Raw genomic sequence first — 11,009 nt, forward strand, 5'->3', positions numbered from 1 at the left:
TGCGTGGTCTCTGGGCTTCTCTTCAATCGTTCGCCTGGTCAAGATAAGTCTGAGCAGTCTGTATCAAATCCTCCCGTTTGCGAGGTTGGTGGAGACTTTCCCGCCTCCATTGCATGTGGAAATGAAACAGGAAGGTTCAGAGGCAGAGTTCGTGTTTGTCAAGGAAGGCCAACTTGAAGCCTACGCCTTCCGCTTCCTCGTCTTCAACAGCCTCGGAGAAGAGACTATGAGGGGGGGAAAGGCAGTTCAGCTTGCTGTTTTCATTGACTTGCGGGGCCCTAGAACCCAGACATTGGCAGTAGAGTGGATGGATGGCTCAAGAGTCACAGACAGCAAAGAGATGCATGGCATAGCTGTCATAAGAGGTGCAACTGCTGGAGGAAATGGAGAACAGAAAGAGGACCCGGCCGCATACTGTTCTCTGCTTGACGCTGCATTTGCTGGAGTCCCGTTGTTGGATACACAAAGATGGTTCGATAAGGGGCCCCCTTTTCTTATCAATGGAAAGCCGCTTGAGGTAAAGGTTGACGCTGATAGTTTTTTCTTCAATTATCGTACGCGAACTCGGTGCACGAGGGCGGACGTCACATTTTCTTCGTTTTAGCGGGAGAAGCACGCGAGTTATCATCTTCATTCCTCGAATCACGTTGCGTCACACAAGTGTTCAACGTCCCTAGGCGTGTGAAGCTATAGAGAAAAGATATCAGCACTCGTCTGAACCACAAATGGTCTTACCGAGGGGAGCTTACAAGAAATGTTTTTAATTCATGACACAGTATTAGACTTCTCTGAGCCTCTGAGAATTGTGAAGTTGCCATATTTCAAAACAGAACGTGTATTAGGAGCGTACTCTGAGAATTCCTCTCCATCAAGCCACAACCCGTGATGCAGCCGTCCCCTAGCTGAATGAGGTCAGGATACCTGCTAATCCGTCAAATGGACGCTGGAGTTTCAAAAGGAACTCAATTTCACGAATGAAAATTGCCTCCGTAACAATCAAAGCTGTATTTACCAGTGTACAGGACCACGTTTGCTTCACCCGATGCCCCTTAAGCCCATCCCTGAAAACGCCTTGCCTCCATACATCCCATTACCCGTACATTAACTCATCATGACCGGTTAGGCCCGTCACCCTTTTTCGCCACTATCTTCCGTGTGAGAACCACCACCTTACGACTAAGCAACTCCCGCAGTTCCGGTGTAATAACCTTCTGAACCTGCGGTTCTTCAGGCTCCTTGCCGCTGCTCTTGTTGTTGTCTTTGCTGGTGTCTTTGCTAGTGTCTTTGCGTGGCGAGGCCGGTCCAGCGCTGTTTTCGCCCTGCTTAGCGGCCTCATCGGTCGACTTTGACGGGGAAGCAGGGGGGTCGCGAATCTTGGGCGGCGGGAAGTTGCCCTTCTTGTCAACAGCTTCGACGAGACGCTGGAAACGACGGAAAAGTGCTTCCGCGCGGATCAAGGTTGAGTCAAGGTCCATGGTGTTGGACAGCTCGTTGACTGCGGCATCTGTTAGTAACGAATTTCAGGGGCTGAAGGGGTAATGACATACCATATTTCAAGACCTCATCAAAGTGTTGCAAGTGAGTCATGATAACATCCCGATGCTTCTCGAGAATAGCCAACGCCACAAACAAGTGGAAGCTGCTGCTCAGATAATCCGTCCACAGAATCTCCCACAATCTCAATACGTCCATCCACTGGAACTCACGTTTATACCATACGAGCAACATGCGGAAGAAGAAGAAAAAGTTGGTGCTGTCGGCCGACTTAAGATGCTCGTACAGCTTGGGATCCATGAACTGGACAAGGTGATCAAGGGTGAGGAGCTGAGCACGCATGCCTGACTGGTCACGCAAGAAGTTACGCTCCATGCGGTCCATGAAGTGCTGGAAGCCCCAGAAGGCGATGGCGTCGTCTTGCATGACAGCATAAATGGGAGCGAGGAGATCGGACATGCCCTGCACGTATCCAAGGTCCTTGTTGTACTCGTTGTAGGTGAGAAGCATATCCTTCATCTGCTCGAGGTGGACGTTGGTGCCGACCTCAGAAAAGGGGGAATCCGGGTCGGGATGAGGAATGTCCTCTCCAGCGAAGATGGGGACATTGCGGTCTGTTCGATGGACGTCCTTCTCTGTTGCTTGTTAGTGGGTATGCTTCAGGGGTTGAAGGATCAAGACATACCGATGCGGCCGCGTTGTTCGCGCCACCACTCTCCGTCGTCGCCCTCGCCTCCCATATCTACCAGTCGCTCCCACCAGGCGCCCTTAAGCTTGACGTACTCATCCCTCAACGACGCGATCTGCACCTTGCGTTCCTCAGCTGTGCTATACCAATCGTATACTCCCAGGATAAACAGCCACGCCTCCTTGCGCACGCCATCGTCGGGATCGAGTCCTCCGTGGAATATTCTCTCCTTTACTTCGTCGATGGTGACAGAGAGCCTTCCAGTACGCTGATCGAAGAATGTGTTCCACTCCTTCAAGTTGACTGGCTTTCTCCTGTCCTCGAGCGACATGGTGCTGCTCCCGTCGAGAAGCTCAAACTCGCCAACATCGGTGTCCTCAAGCTCCAAAACTTCTCTCGCAGTCCATATCCTCTGGCTGCGATCGCGCTCGCTCTGCTCAGCGATTCCCATCGCCCAGCGGGCGAGGTATATCCTAGCACTGTCGAACTCATCTTGGAGCGTCTGAACCTCCGGATTCCTCAATAACCTCTTCACCTGCGGTGGCACGTTCGGGTTCTGGATGACGTCCTGCGCCGCCCTCCGCGTGAACGTCGTGACCTTGCTGAACTTCTCCATGATGTTCCACCCAGTCTCTTTGATCAACTTCACAAACGGGTCCATCTGCGCATCGGCACCAGCACCGCCCGGCCTAGATCCTGAAGCGCTCCCGCTGGCACCGTCCCGCTGAGATTGCGCTGTGCTAGCGGTGACCTTACCGCCGAAAGCCTCACTATCCTCCTTCGACGGGTCCACCAGGTAGATATTGGGCTCGGCGCCGGACCTCTCGATCGGGATATAACGCTTCAGCCAGCGCAGCACCTCATCGCCACCCCAAAACATCTCCCCGCGATCGCCGAACGGGTCGAAAGTATCCCTCGTCCGCCTCTTCCTCTTCAAAATCGTGCTCTGACACTCATTGTCGTGAAAGAAAAGCGCAGGGAAGCTGTCGCCGGCGCGCGAGTTGATAATAAGCGAGCCGAACCACCATCCCAGGCTCGGCGGGCGCACGAGCAGCGAGTAGATCGCGCTGACGGGTATCGCGAAGGCGTACGTGCCGATAGATCCCCGGTGGGATGTCACCGTCGGCGGCGGGGGAACGAGGTAGGACTGCTTCGGTGGCGATTCACCCTCGCTAAGGTCAACCTTGACGTATATGCTCTCGACCTCGCCGAGGGACGTCTCGGGGAGCCATGCTAACAGCAAGTCGTCGGCGGTGGGTTGCTTCGAGTCGCGGGAGGAAGAGGATGTCGGTCGTTCGCCACGGGCGCCTTTTTGTTGCAACAGGGCGATGTATCCGGGGATGTTGTCCTTCGCTGAGGGTGTGGGATGCACGTAGACCTACATCGTGGGGGAAAGCTTCCCGTCAGTTCCGGGCCGTAGTGGGGTGGCGAGATGGGTTGCGTTCGCGCGGGACTCACCTTGCTCTTGGAGAAGAGGAGCTTCACGCCTCGGCCGGTCTCGGTGTGCGTGATTGTGTTGTACTCGCCCTCCTCGTCGTCGCTGAGGGCGTAGAAACTCCCGGACGGCGAGCGAGGGCCTCCCGGTTGGGGGGCGCTCGACGATGGCGGGGGATCTGAGTCTGAGGTCATCGTGCAGTGGCGCCTGTGATGATGTAAGACGGGATTCCAGGCACCCGGGGACCTGGGAAGTCTAAGAGGTGTGTGAGACTATTCAGAAGGGTAAGAGATAAAAATACGGCAGGGTTGATAAGGTTTCTCTCGTCAGAATAAGAGGAACTGGAGAAGAGGCAAAGAACCTGGGGAAGGCAACAGCATGTGAGCGAAGTGTGGCTAGTGATATGGGATGTTGGGGTGAGCCGAGCACCAAGGTGCGTGGTCATCGACAGCAGAGGCGGCGGCGGCGTGTGGCCACCCCGCTACGGAAGCTCGCACCATGTCTCGGAGGGGCTGTTCCCACTGTATCTGTACAGCCACTAAGGCGCCAAGTTGGTGCCCGCTAGCGGTATAGCTACCTGAAGCTCTTAGGCAGACCATGTCATCTGCAGCATGCATGCGTCGTCATTCGCGCCTCTGGCTGTTCTATTGGCATTTACGTACTGCACGCGCAAGCAACTCGTTGCGCCGCTACTCGCGATGTTTTGGCTTGCCAGACACTCGGGTGAAAAAAAAGAGCGCCGGTTTTCAGGACACACCTACTGAATAACCTTAGCTCTTTATGCTTTACTTTGAGAATAAAACTCGAAATAAATATCAGAAAATAGAGTAAGTTATGAGGATTCTACTCGTTATTTCTTCTTAATAATAAGTATAGTATAAAGTGGACTGTGGGATAGCTGAAGAGTAGGCTCTTCTAACGACCGGCGCTGCTTTTTTTCACCCGAGTGCCAGATCAAGTATTGAGTCGCGGAGTTGGATCATCACGCTGGAGTCATTTTGCGAGCTGTAGCGACCAAGACGCACTGGATGACGAGCGAACATTACGTCGCTGCACTTGTCACTGCGATGGACATTCTTGATAGCAACCGCTCCTCGCTTGCATGCTTCTTCATCATATGAGTATTAGTGGTTGTATTTTGTGCCTCAGCTCTGCTCTCGCACCTTTTGGACGGCATGTCTCCCAGCAACATACATACCCCGCCCTCGTGCGCGAGGTCCGCGCCGCTGAACGTTGAAATACGGCTGCAGAAGCTTTGAAAGTCGTTGCCGTCTGCCCCGCGAGTCCGCCTGGTGAGCCCGGCCGAACAGGTTCTCTTCGCAGAGTTACGCCCACGGTGAGCCTGTCGGGATATTCGAGATCTGCCCTCGCGTGCACACCATATGTCCTCCGCCATACAAACTACCATCTTATCGCATTCGAGGACCGCTCGGAAGTCCAGTTCGTCTTGGTCCACTTGGAAGTCCTGTCGGTCGGCCACCGCCTTCACCAAAGTCAGTCTCGTCGTTCAACACGATGAGTTCGCTGCCATGGAAGGCTTACCTCCGCCTCCTGCTCCGCCTCCATCGTACATGCCCCCAGGAGCAAACCGATCTTCGTAGTCACCCGAGCCACCTCGTGCCGGTGGTTGGAAAGGTCCCTGGCTACCTCCCGACGCCGGGCTCGTCGTTCTCGCACCTCCCCAAAGTCGCTGCTTAAGCCGGTCCTGTGCTGAACCACCGCCGCCACCTCCTCCTCCACCCGAGCTACCGGGCGGTGTGCTCACTGCCTCTCGTCCGTATGCCGCGCTCGACTGGTAGCTTCCCGCCCGCTGGCTAGGTAGAGGCCGAGCCTGCACGTCGTCTCGCCCACTATCACCGGCCCTCGCGAACGGGCTCAGTCGCGCCGGCTGCTCGCCGCCTCGCATCGGGGGCGGGGCGCCGCGGCCCTGCCGAAGGCTCATGGTATCCTGTCGCGGTTGTGCCCCGCCGTTGCTATCCCACAGCGAGCTGAGTCCCGTGGTAGGACCAGGCTGCTGCTGCGGCTGTAGACCTCCGTATCGCGAGCCGACCTGGCTGGCAGGCTGGGCGTAGACGGGGGCCGCTGGCGGCGGCGCCTTTGGGTCGGGGGGCAGCCAGCCCGGAAACGGACGGCCCTTCTCGGTGTAGTAGGCTCTCAGCACTCTGCAGACGTGGGTGTCGTCCTCGGTGTCGCCGTCATTTTCGCTCTGCAGCAGTCGGCTCTGCAAGCTCGAGATCTGGGAGGTGGTGTTGGTGAGGATCCTCGAGTACCACGATGACATCGTGCCTGTTCCTTGCCTGCGAGGATCCTGCGGGGCAAAAGAAGCGGTGCTGCTGCTGCTGCTTTTTCGACGACGCTCTGGTGTCGGACGGGTTGGGGTAAAATGGAAGCTCCGGGACACGATGAATTACCGCGCTTCGTGCGTTTCGCAGGGCCAGAAAAAAGAGTGTTCGCTCGCTGGGTTTGTTGATCGCCCGTCAATGCTTAGGAAAAAGGAGAAAGAATCGAGAAAAGACCCCCGGGTGCTGTTTCGTGAAGGCGGCGTAATCGTGGAAAGTTGCTTGAAGTGGTCTGTTTCAAATAAGCCGGCCTTTGAATGATAGGGAATGAAGGTCGACCTGGGTTGGGCCCCCGACCCGGGAACACTTGTGGCTCGGCGGCAATGACACTGAATGCATGCCAGCGGTGGGGCCTGCCCGCATTGTTCTAAGGGGACTTGCACTAATTGAGGCGCTTGGGTTCGTCGGTGAAGAACCCACCCCTCCGCCGGCGCTAGCCCCACGGGTACTCGGTGAGCGCTTGGATTATCGCCCGGGAGACGCAAATCTTGCTGGGTTCATCGAAAGACTTTTCGAGAAGCTTGTCAGATCTCTGGTGAGGGGGTCGCAATACTCTAATTAGAGTCTGTTCAAACCTTCAGTTTCCCTGAAATAAGCATTTGCCATGTTGCACCAGGGACATGCTCAGTTGTCTACTGACGTGTGTAGTGATGAGACGACGATGTAGATGCGATCAACGATAACTCAACAATTAAAACTCCATTCTGACAGTATATGTGACAATGCAGTGGTATGCACAATGCCCCCGGGTTCAACTTTTTTCCATCCGTAGCCAGCCATTAAGGTATTCGCGCCAGACGCCAGTGTGAAAAACACCCCGAGCCTCTCTACCAGGTCAACTCCTCCGCGATCTTGGGACGCTCCGCTTGCTTCTGCTTGAGCCTCTTCTGGTTCATCTTGACCGCCCTGCCGCGCTTCCGCTTATCACCCGCCTTGCGATCCGTCTCCTCGTCGCTGTCTTCCGAGTCTTCGCTCTCCTCGTCATCGTCGGCCTCCTCCTCGTCGCTCTCGAGCCAGTCCTCAATGTCCTCGAGCTCCTCGTCGCTCTCCTCGATGTCAGACACGTATTCGACCTCCTTCTCGAGGTCATCCTCGGACTCGTCCTCAGCCTCCTCGTCGGCCTCCTCCTCAGACTCGATACCCGGGTCCATGTCCTTGTCACGCTTGCCCTCGCCCTCCTTCTCCATGGCATTGAGAACCCTCTTCCAGATCGACTCGCTAACGTTGAGGGGCTGATCGCCGTACGCGCCGGATCGTAATCTCTCGACGAGCTCGCGCTCGATGGTCTTCTCCAGCTTCGCCGCCGCCTCCGCCTTGCGCTCTCTCGCCTCCTCGCGACGCCTGATCTTGGGCGCCATCTTCGGCACGAGCTTCTCGCCCATACGCTCCTCCTCCGCCGCTATCCTCCGCATGCGAATGTTGACCTGCGTCAGGCGCGTGAGACGCTGCTTGCACTTGTGCACGAGGAACTTGGGCCAGTAGATGAGCTTGTCGTCAATCTTCTCCAGGGCTTGCTGGTAGTTGTTGGGCAGCTTGATGCGCTCCCATAGCTTCGACGGCATGTGCGCGCGCTCGATCGTCTTCATGTACAGGTACAGCGTGTCCTTGTTGGGGGCGCGGCGGATCGTCGCATAGCGAGAGTTGGCCAATGGGCATGACTGGCGGTTGCAGAGGCCGGTGACATTGTACTCGTTTCTGCAGAACGTCTGCTTCTTGTCTGTCGAGAGCTTGAAGCTGCAGAACTGCTGGTTGATGATTTGCCTGGATCCAAGTCAGCAACAAAAGACAATAACAAATTTCAGAGACTAAAGCCGCACCAGATAATCTCGTCGGACGCCATTGTGACGGTTTTGCGAACGAACAAACAAGGCCGGTGTTGATGGAAGCCTTGCCGTTGGTCGAATGCTGCGAAGCTCACGGGGAAAAGAGAGGCGGCGGGGCGCTGGTTTTTCTTTGGCAGTCTCCCAAAAAATTTCAGAATCGAGCAGTCGCAGGGATGCTTATCGCGATAAGGCCGGAGGCAAAACGGGCCGTCTGGCCAATAGGCGTCCGTGCGTTACAGATAGCTTCGCCAACGGAAGGTGGACCCTCTGAATTTCTTTCCGTCAAGGTCTCTAAATGCGATTTCTCTCACGCACTCAATGATGAGGGTTTTCCGGCTGGTCGTTCAATAGAATTATTCTTCGTTTCTCAGAGTTGTGTTATTATTCCATGCCTATCTTTTTCCGAACGTCAAGGAGTTTGGCCAGGACGCTGTCATCGTCCGGAGCTGCTGCGAGATGTATTAGTGGTCGAGGCCGTTTGCCCGGATCGGGGCCGGCTCCATGGGGTCACCGTCGGCCGATGCGACGGCCTGTCTCCGCCGGGCCATCCATCCACTCCAGATTCTTCACATCTCAGCCCGATTTCGGGCTTCGGGATGAAACAGTGGATGATACAGTGTATGCCTTGTCTACTGCTCAAGGCCGCGCCGGTATTGCGGTAATACGCATATCTGGTCCCCGATGTACAGACGTTAGCTGCCCCTGAAAGCTTGACATGCATCATATTCTGACTGCTTGCACAGGTCTACAAAGGACTGTGCCCAAAAAGGCCCCTCCCTAAACCCCGTTACGCAGCTGTAAGGACACTTGTGGACTCACAAGCAGGCGATGACGCCTCTATTCTCGACTCAAACGCCCTGGTCCTCTACTTCCCTGGCCCGAACACGGTCACGGGAGAAGACGTGCTCGAGTTCCACGTGCACGGCGGCTCCGCAACCGTCAAAGCCGTTCTCGCAGCAATCCCCAAGTGCAAATCAGACGGCAGGATCCGCTACGCCGAGCCTGGCGAGTTCACCAAGCGCGCGTTCCTCAACGACAGGCTGGACCTCGCGCAGGTCGAGTCCCTCGGCGACACCCTGTCCGCCGACACCGAGCAGCAGCGGCGGGCCGCCGTCCGCGGAAACTCCGGCGTCCTGGGGCGCACGTACGACGCCTGGCGCGAGCAGCTCCTGCTCGCGCGCGGCGAGCTCGAGGCGCTCATCGACTTCGCGGAGGACCAGCACTTCGACGAGTCCCCCGCGGATCTGATGAGCAACGTGAACGCCTTGATGACCGACATGCGGCAGAGCATACTGCGTCACGAAGCGGCTAGCCAGCGCAGCGAGCTGTTGAGGAACGGCATCCGCATCGCGCTCCTGGGCCCGCCCAACGTCGGCAAGAGCTCGCTGATGAACCTCATCGTGGGACGGGAGGCGTCGATCGTGTCGAAGGAGGCCGGCACGACGCGGGATATCGTAGAAGTCAGCCTCGACATCAGGGGCTACCTGTGTTCCTTTGCGGACACGGCTGGCATCAGGGCGAAAACTTCGCACAGCGTTGCGGCCGATCCCAACGAGCCTGCGCTGGGCAAGATTGAGGAGGAAGGTATCCGCCGCGCGAAGCAAAAGGCTGCGGAGTCGGACATCATTATCGTTTTGGCGGCCGTTGAGCCCAGCCGTGAAGGGGGCTTTAGGATAAACTACGATGCGGAAACGTTGAAGCTTGCCTCCGACGCTCAAGCATGTCTCGTTGTCGTAAACAAACGGGATGCAGTAGACTCATCCACATTCGCCATCCTTGTTACGCAGTTTCGGAGTGAGATCGACGCCCATGTGCCTGAACTGAGCAAAGTCGAGCTCATTACGATCTCGTGCCGAGAAGCTCAGTCGCAACACACAACTCAAAAAGACCCCGGCGCTATCAATGGACTCACGGATCAGCTCGTACAGTCGTTCGCTAACATGACATCTTTACCATCGGACCAGCAGGACTTGTTGGGCGTGACAGCCAGACAGACGCAGTTGTTGGAACAGTGCCGCGGGCTATTAAACGAGTTCATGGCTGTTGCGCTCCCTGAGCATGAGGGCGAGGAGCCTGACATTGTGCTGGCTGCTGAGTATCTCCGATATGCGGCCGATTGCCTGGCAAGAATCACCGGCCGAATTGAGGCGGGTGATGTCGAAGAGGTGCTTGGGGTTGTATTTGAAAAGTAAGTTCTCAGTCTTCAGTCGCAAAGCTGTCATCGTAGTTACTAACAGGCGATTCTCAGATTCTGTGTAGGAAAATAGTGATTAAGATACTACAAGCATCGGACGGTGAAGTCCTCGTATATCTAATCTATCGGGGAGGGGGGATGCAAGACAAGCTCCTTCAACGCCCAGGTACAAAAGAAAGAAAATCAGACCCGTTCAACTCGATGCGGCGCAACGCGATGCTATGCCATGAAATCTCAAGATAATCCCAAAAGAGCGATCCCAGCGCGGTTTATTCGTTGTCGCCTGAACTCCGACCCAATGCAGCGGCGATGAAGAAGAGTGTGTAAAAGCAGGTCTAGTATCCCAAAGTTGCCGAGAGAGAGAGAGAGAAAGATGGAAGTCGCCAGCCAGTGCTGTTGATCCTGGCTCTCCCCGCATGTTATCCCGAGAGGGTAGCGGGAAGGAGGCGACATCAGAACTCCGGTCTAATGCAGTGGCGAAAAAGGCGAGGCCAGGCACCGGTGATGATGTTGCCCATGGCGGTTTTCAAGACAGTGGCCATCGTCCCGAGACAGGGCGTCGGGAGAGGCGGCCGCAGAGGCGAGGAGGGTGCGGGAGGGTAAGACGCTTATTTGTCCTCCTCGTCATCACCATCCTTGTTGTAGCCGGAACGACCCTTGTTCTTGTCGTCGTCGTCGTCGTTGCCGTCCTTGTTGTAGCCGGAGCGGCCCTTGTTGTTCTCCTCCTCGTCGCCGTCCTTGTTGTAGCCAGAGCGTCCGTAGACAGCGGCAGTGGGAGTGAACATCAGAGTGAAGCCGGCCATTGTAATGGTTATGAGTGTTTGTGGGTGGAGGTGTTGTGGGTGTAAGTGGTTGAAAGGGCGTGGTATAAGTGAGTAAGGTGGAGAAGATTGAAGAGTTGCTTTGAAGCTAAGCTTGTTGTGTGTGTGTGATGATTGTGATGATGAGAAGAAATTGATTCCTGAGGGGATCTAGCAAGTGTTTATATAGATCTCAAGGCAACCAAATTACCTCGAGGACCATGGTTGAGGCTCAT

At 55.9% G+C, this 11,009-nt stretch overlaps 5 protein-coding genes across 5 annotated transcripts; 1 reads left to right on the forward strand and 4 right to left on the reverse strand.

The window, feature by feature from the left end:
* Nucleotides 1-1,109: 1,109 nt before the first annotated feature.
* On the reverse strand, nt 1,110-3,811 carry GYP7 (GTPase-activating protein GYP7; the record flags this gene model as incomplete). The annotated part of the gene is made up of 4 exons (XM_032022463.1): nt 1,110-1,495; nt 1,548-2,129; nt 2,180-3,560; nt 3,641-3,811. The coding sequence occupies 4 exons, from the start codon at nt 3,809-3,811 to the stop codon at nt 1,110-1,112; spliced, it is 2,520 nt and encodes an 839-aa protein (XP_031880739.1).
* Nucleotides 3,812-4,676: 865 nt separating this feature from the next.
* Nucleotides 4,677-5,898, reverse strand: CGGC5_v003424 (uncharacterized protein; the record flags this gene model as incomplete). Its single annotated transcript, XM_066151125.1, has 4 exons — nt 4,677-4,725; nt 4,781-5,100; nt 5,160-5,210; nt 5,383-5,898. 4 exons carry the CDS (start codon nt 5,896-5,898, stop codon nt 4,677-4,679), a joined length of 936 nt encoding a protein of 311 aa, XP_066009346.1.
* An 885-nt stretch (nt 5,899-6,783) lies between these two features.
* Nucleotides 6,784-7,796, reverse strand: MAK16 (the record flags this gene model as incomplete). Its single annotated transcript, XM_032022460.1, has 2 exons — nt 6,784-7,717; nt 7,774-7,796. 2 exons carry the CDS (start codon nt 7,794-7,796, stop codon nt 6,784-6,786), a joined length of 957 nt encoding a protein of 318 aa, XP_031880757.1.
* Nucleotides 7,797-8,299: 503 nt separating this feature from the next.
* CGGC5_v003426 (tRNA modification GTPase GTPBP3) lies at nt 8,300-10,046 on the forward strand (the record flags this gene model as incomplete). The annotated part of the gene is made up of 3 exons (XM_032022459.1): nt 8,300-8,470; nt 8,523-9,967; nt 10,028-10,046. The coding sequence occupies 3 exons, from the start codon at nt 8,300-8,302 to the stop codon at nt 10,044-10,046; spliced, it is 1,635 nt and encodes a 544-aa protein (XP_031880751.1).
* Nucleotides 10,047-10,581: 535 nt separating this feature from the next.
* CGGC5_v003427 (uncharacterized protein) lies at nt 10,582-11,009 on the reverse strand (the record flags this gene model as incomplete). The annotated part of the gene is made up of 2 exons (XM_032022458.2): nt 10,582-10,934; nt 10,985-11,009. 2 exons carry the CDS (start codon nt 11,007-11,009, stop codon nt 10,582-10,584), a joined length of 378 nt encoding a protein of 125 aa, XP_031880759.2.

The sequence above is a fragment of the Colletotrichum fructicola genome, assembly GCF_000319635.2.
Source record: "Colletotrichum fructicola Nara gc5 chromosome Unknown KSG_Nara_v1_contig02, whole genome shotgun sequence".
Classification (NCBI taxonomy): Eukaryota; Fungi; Ascomycota; class Sordariomycetes; order Glomerellales; family Glomerellaceae; genus Colletotrichum; species Colletotrichum fructicola.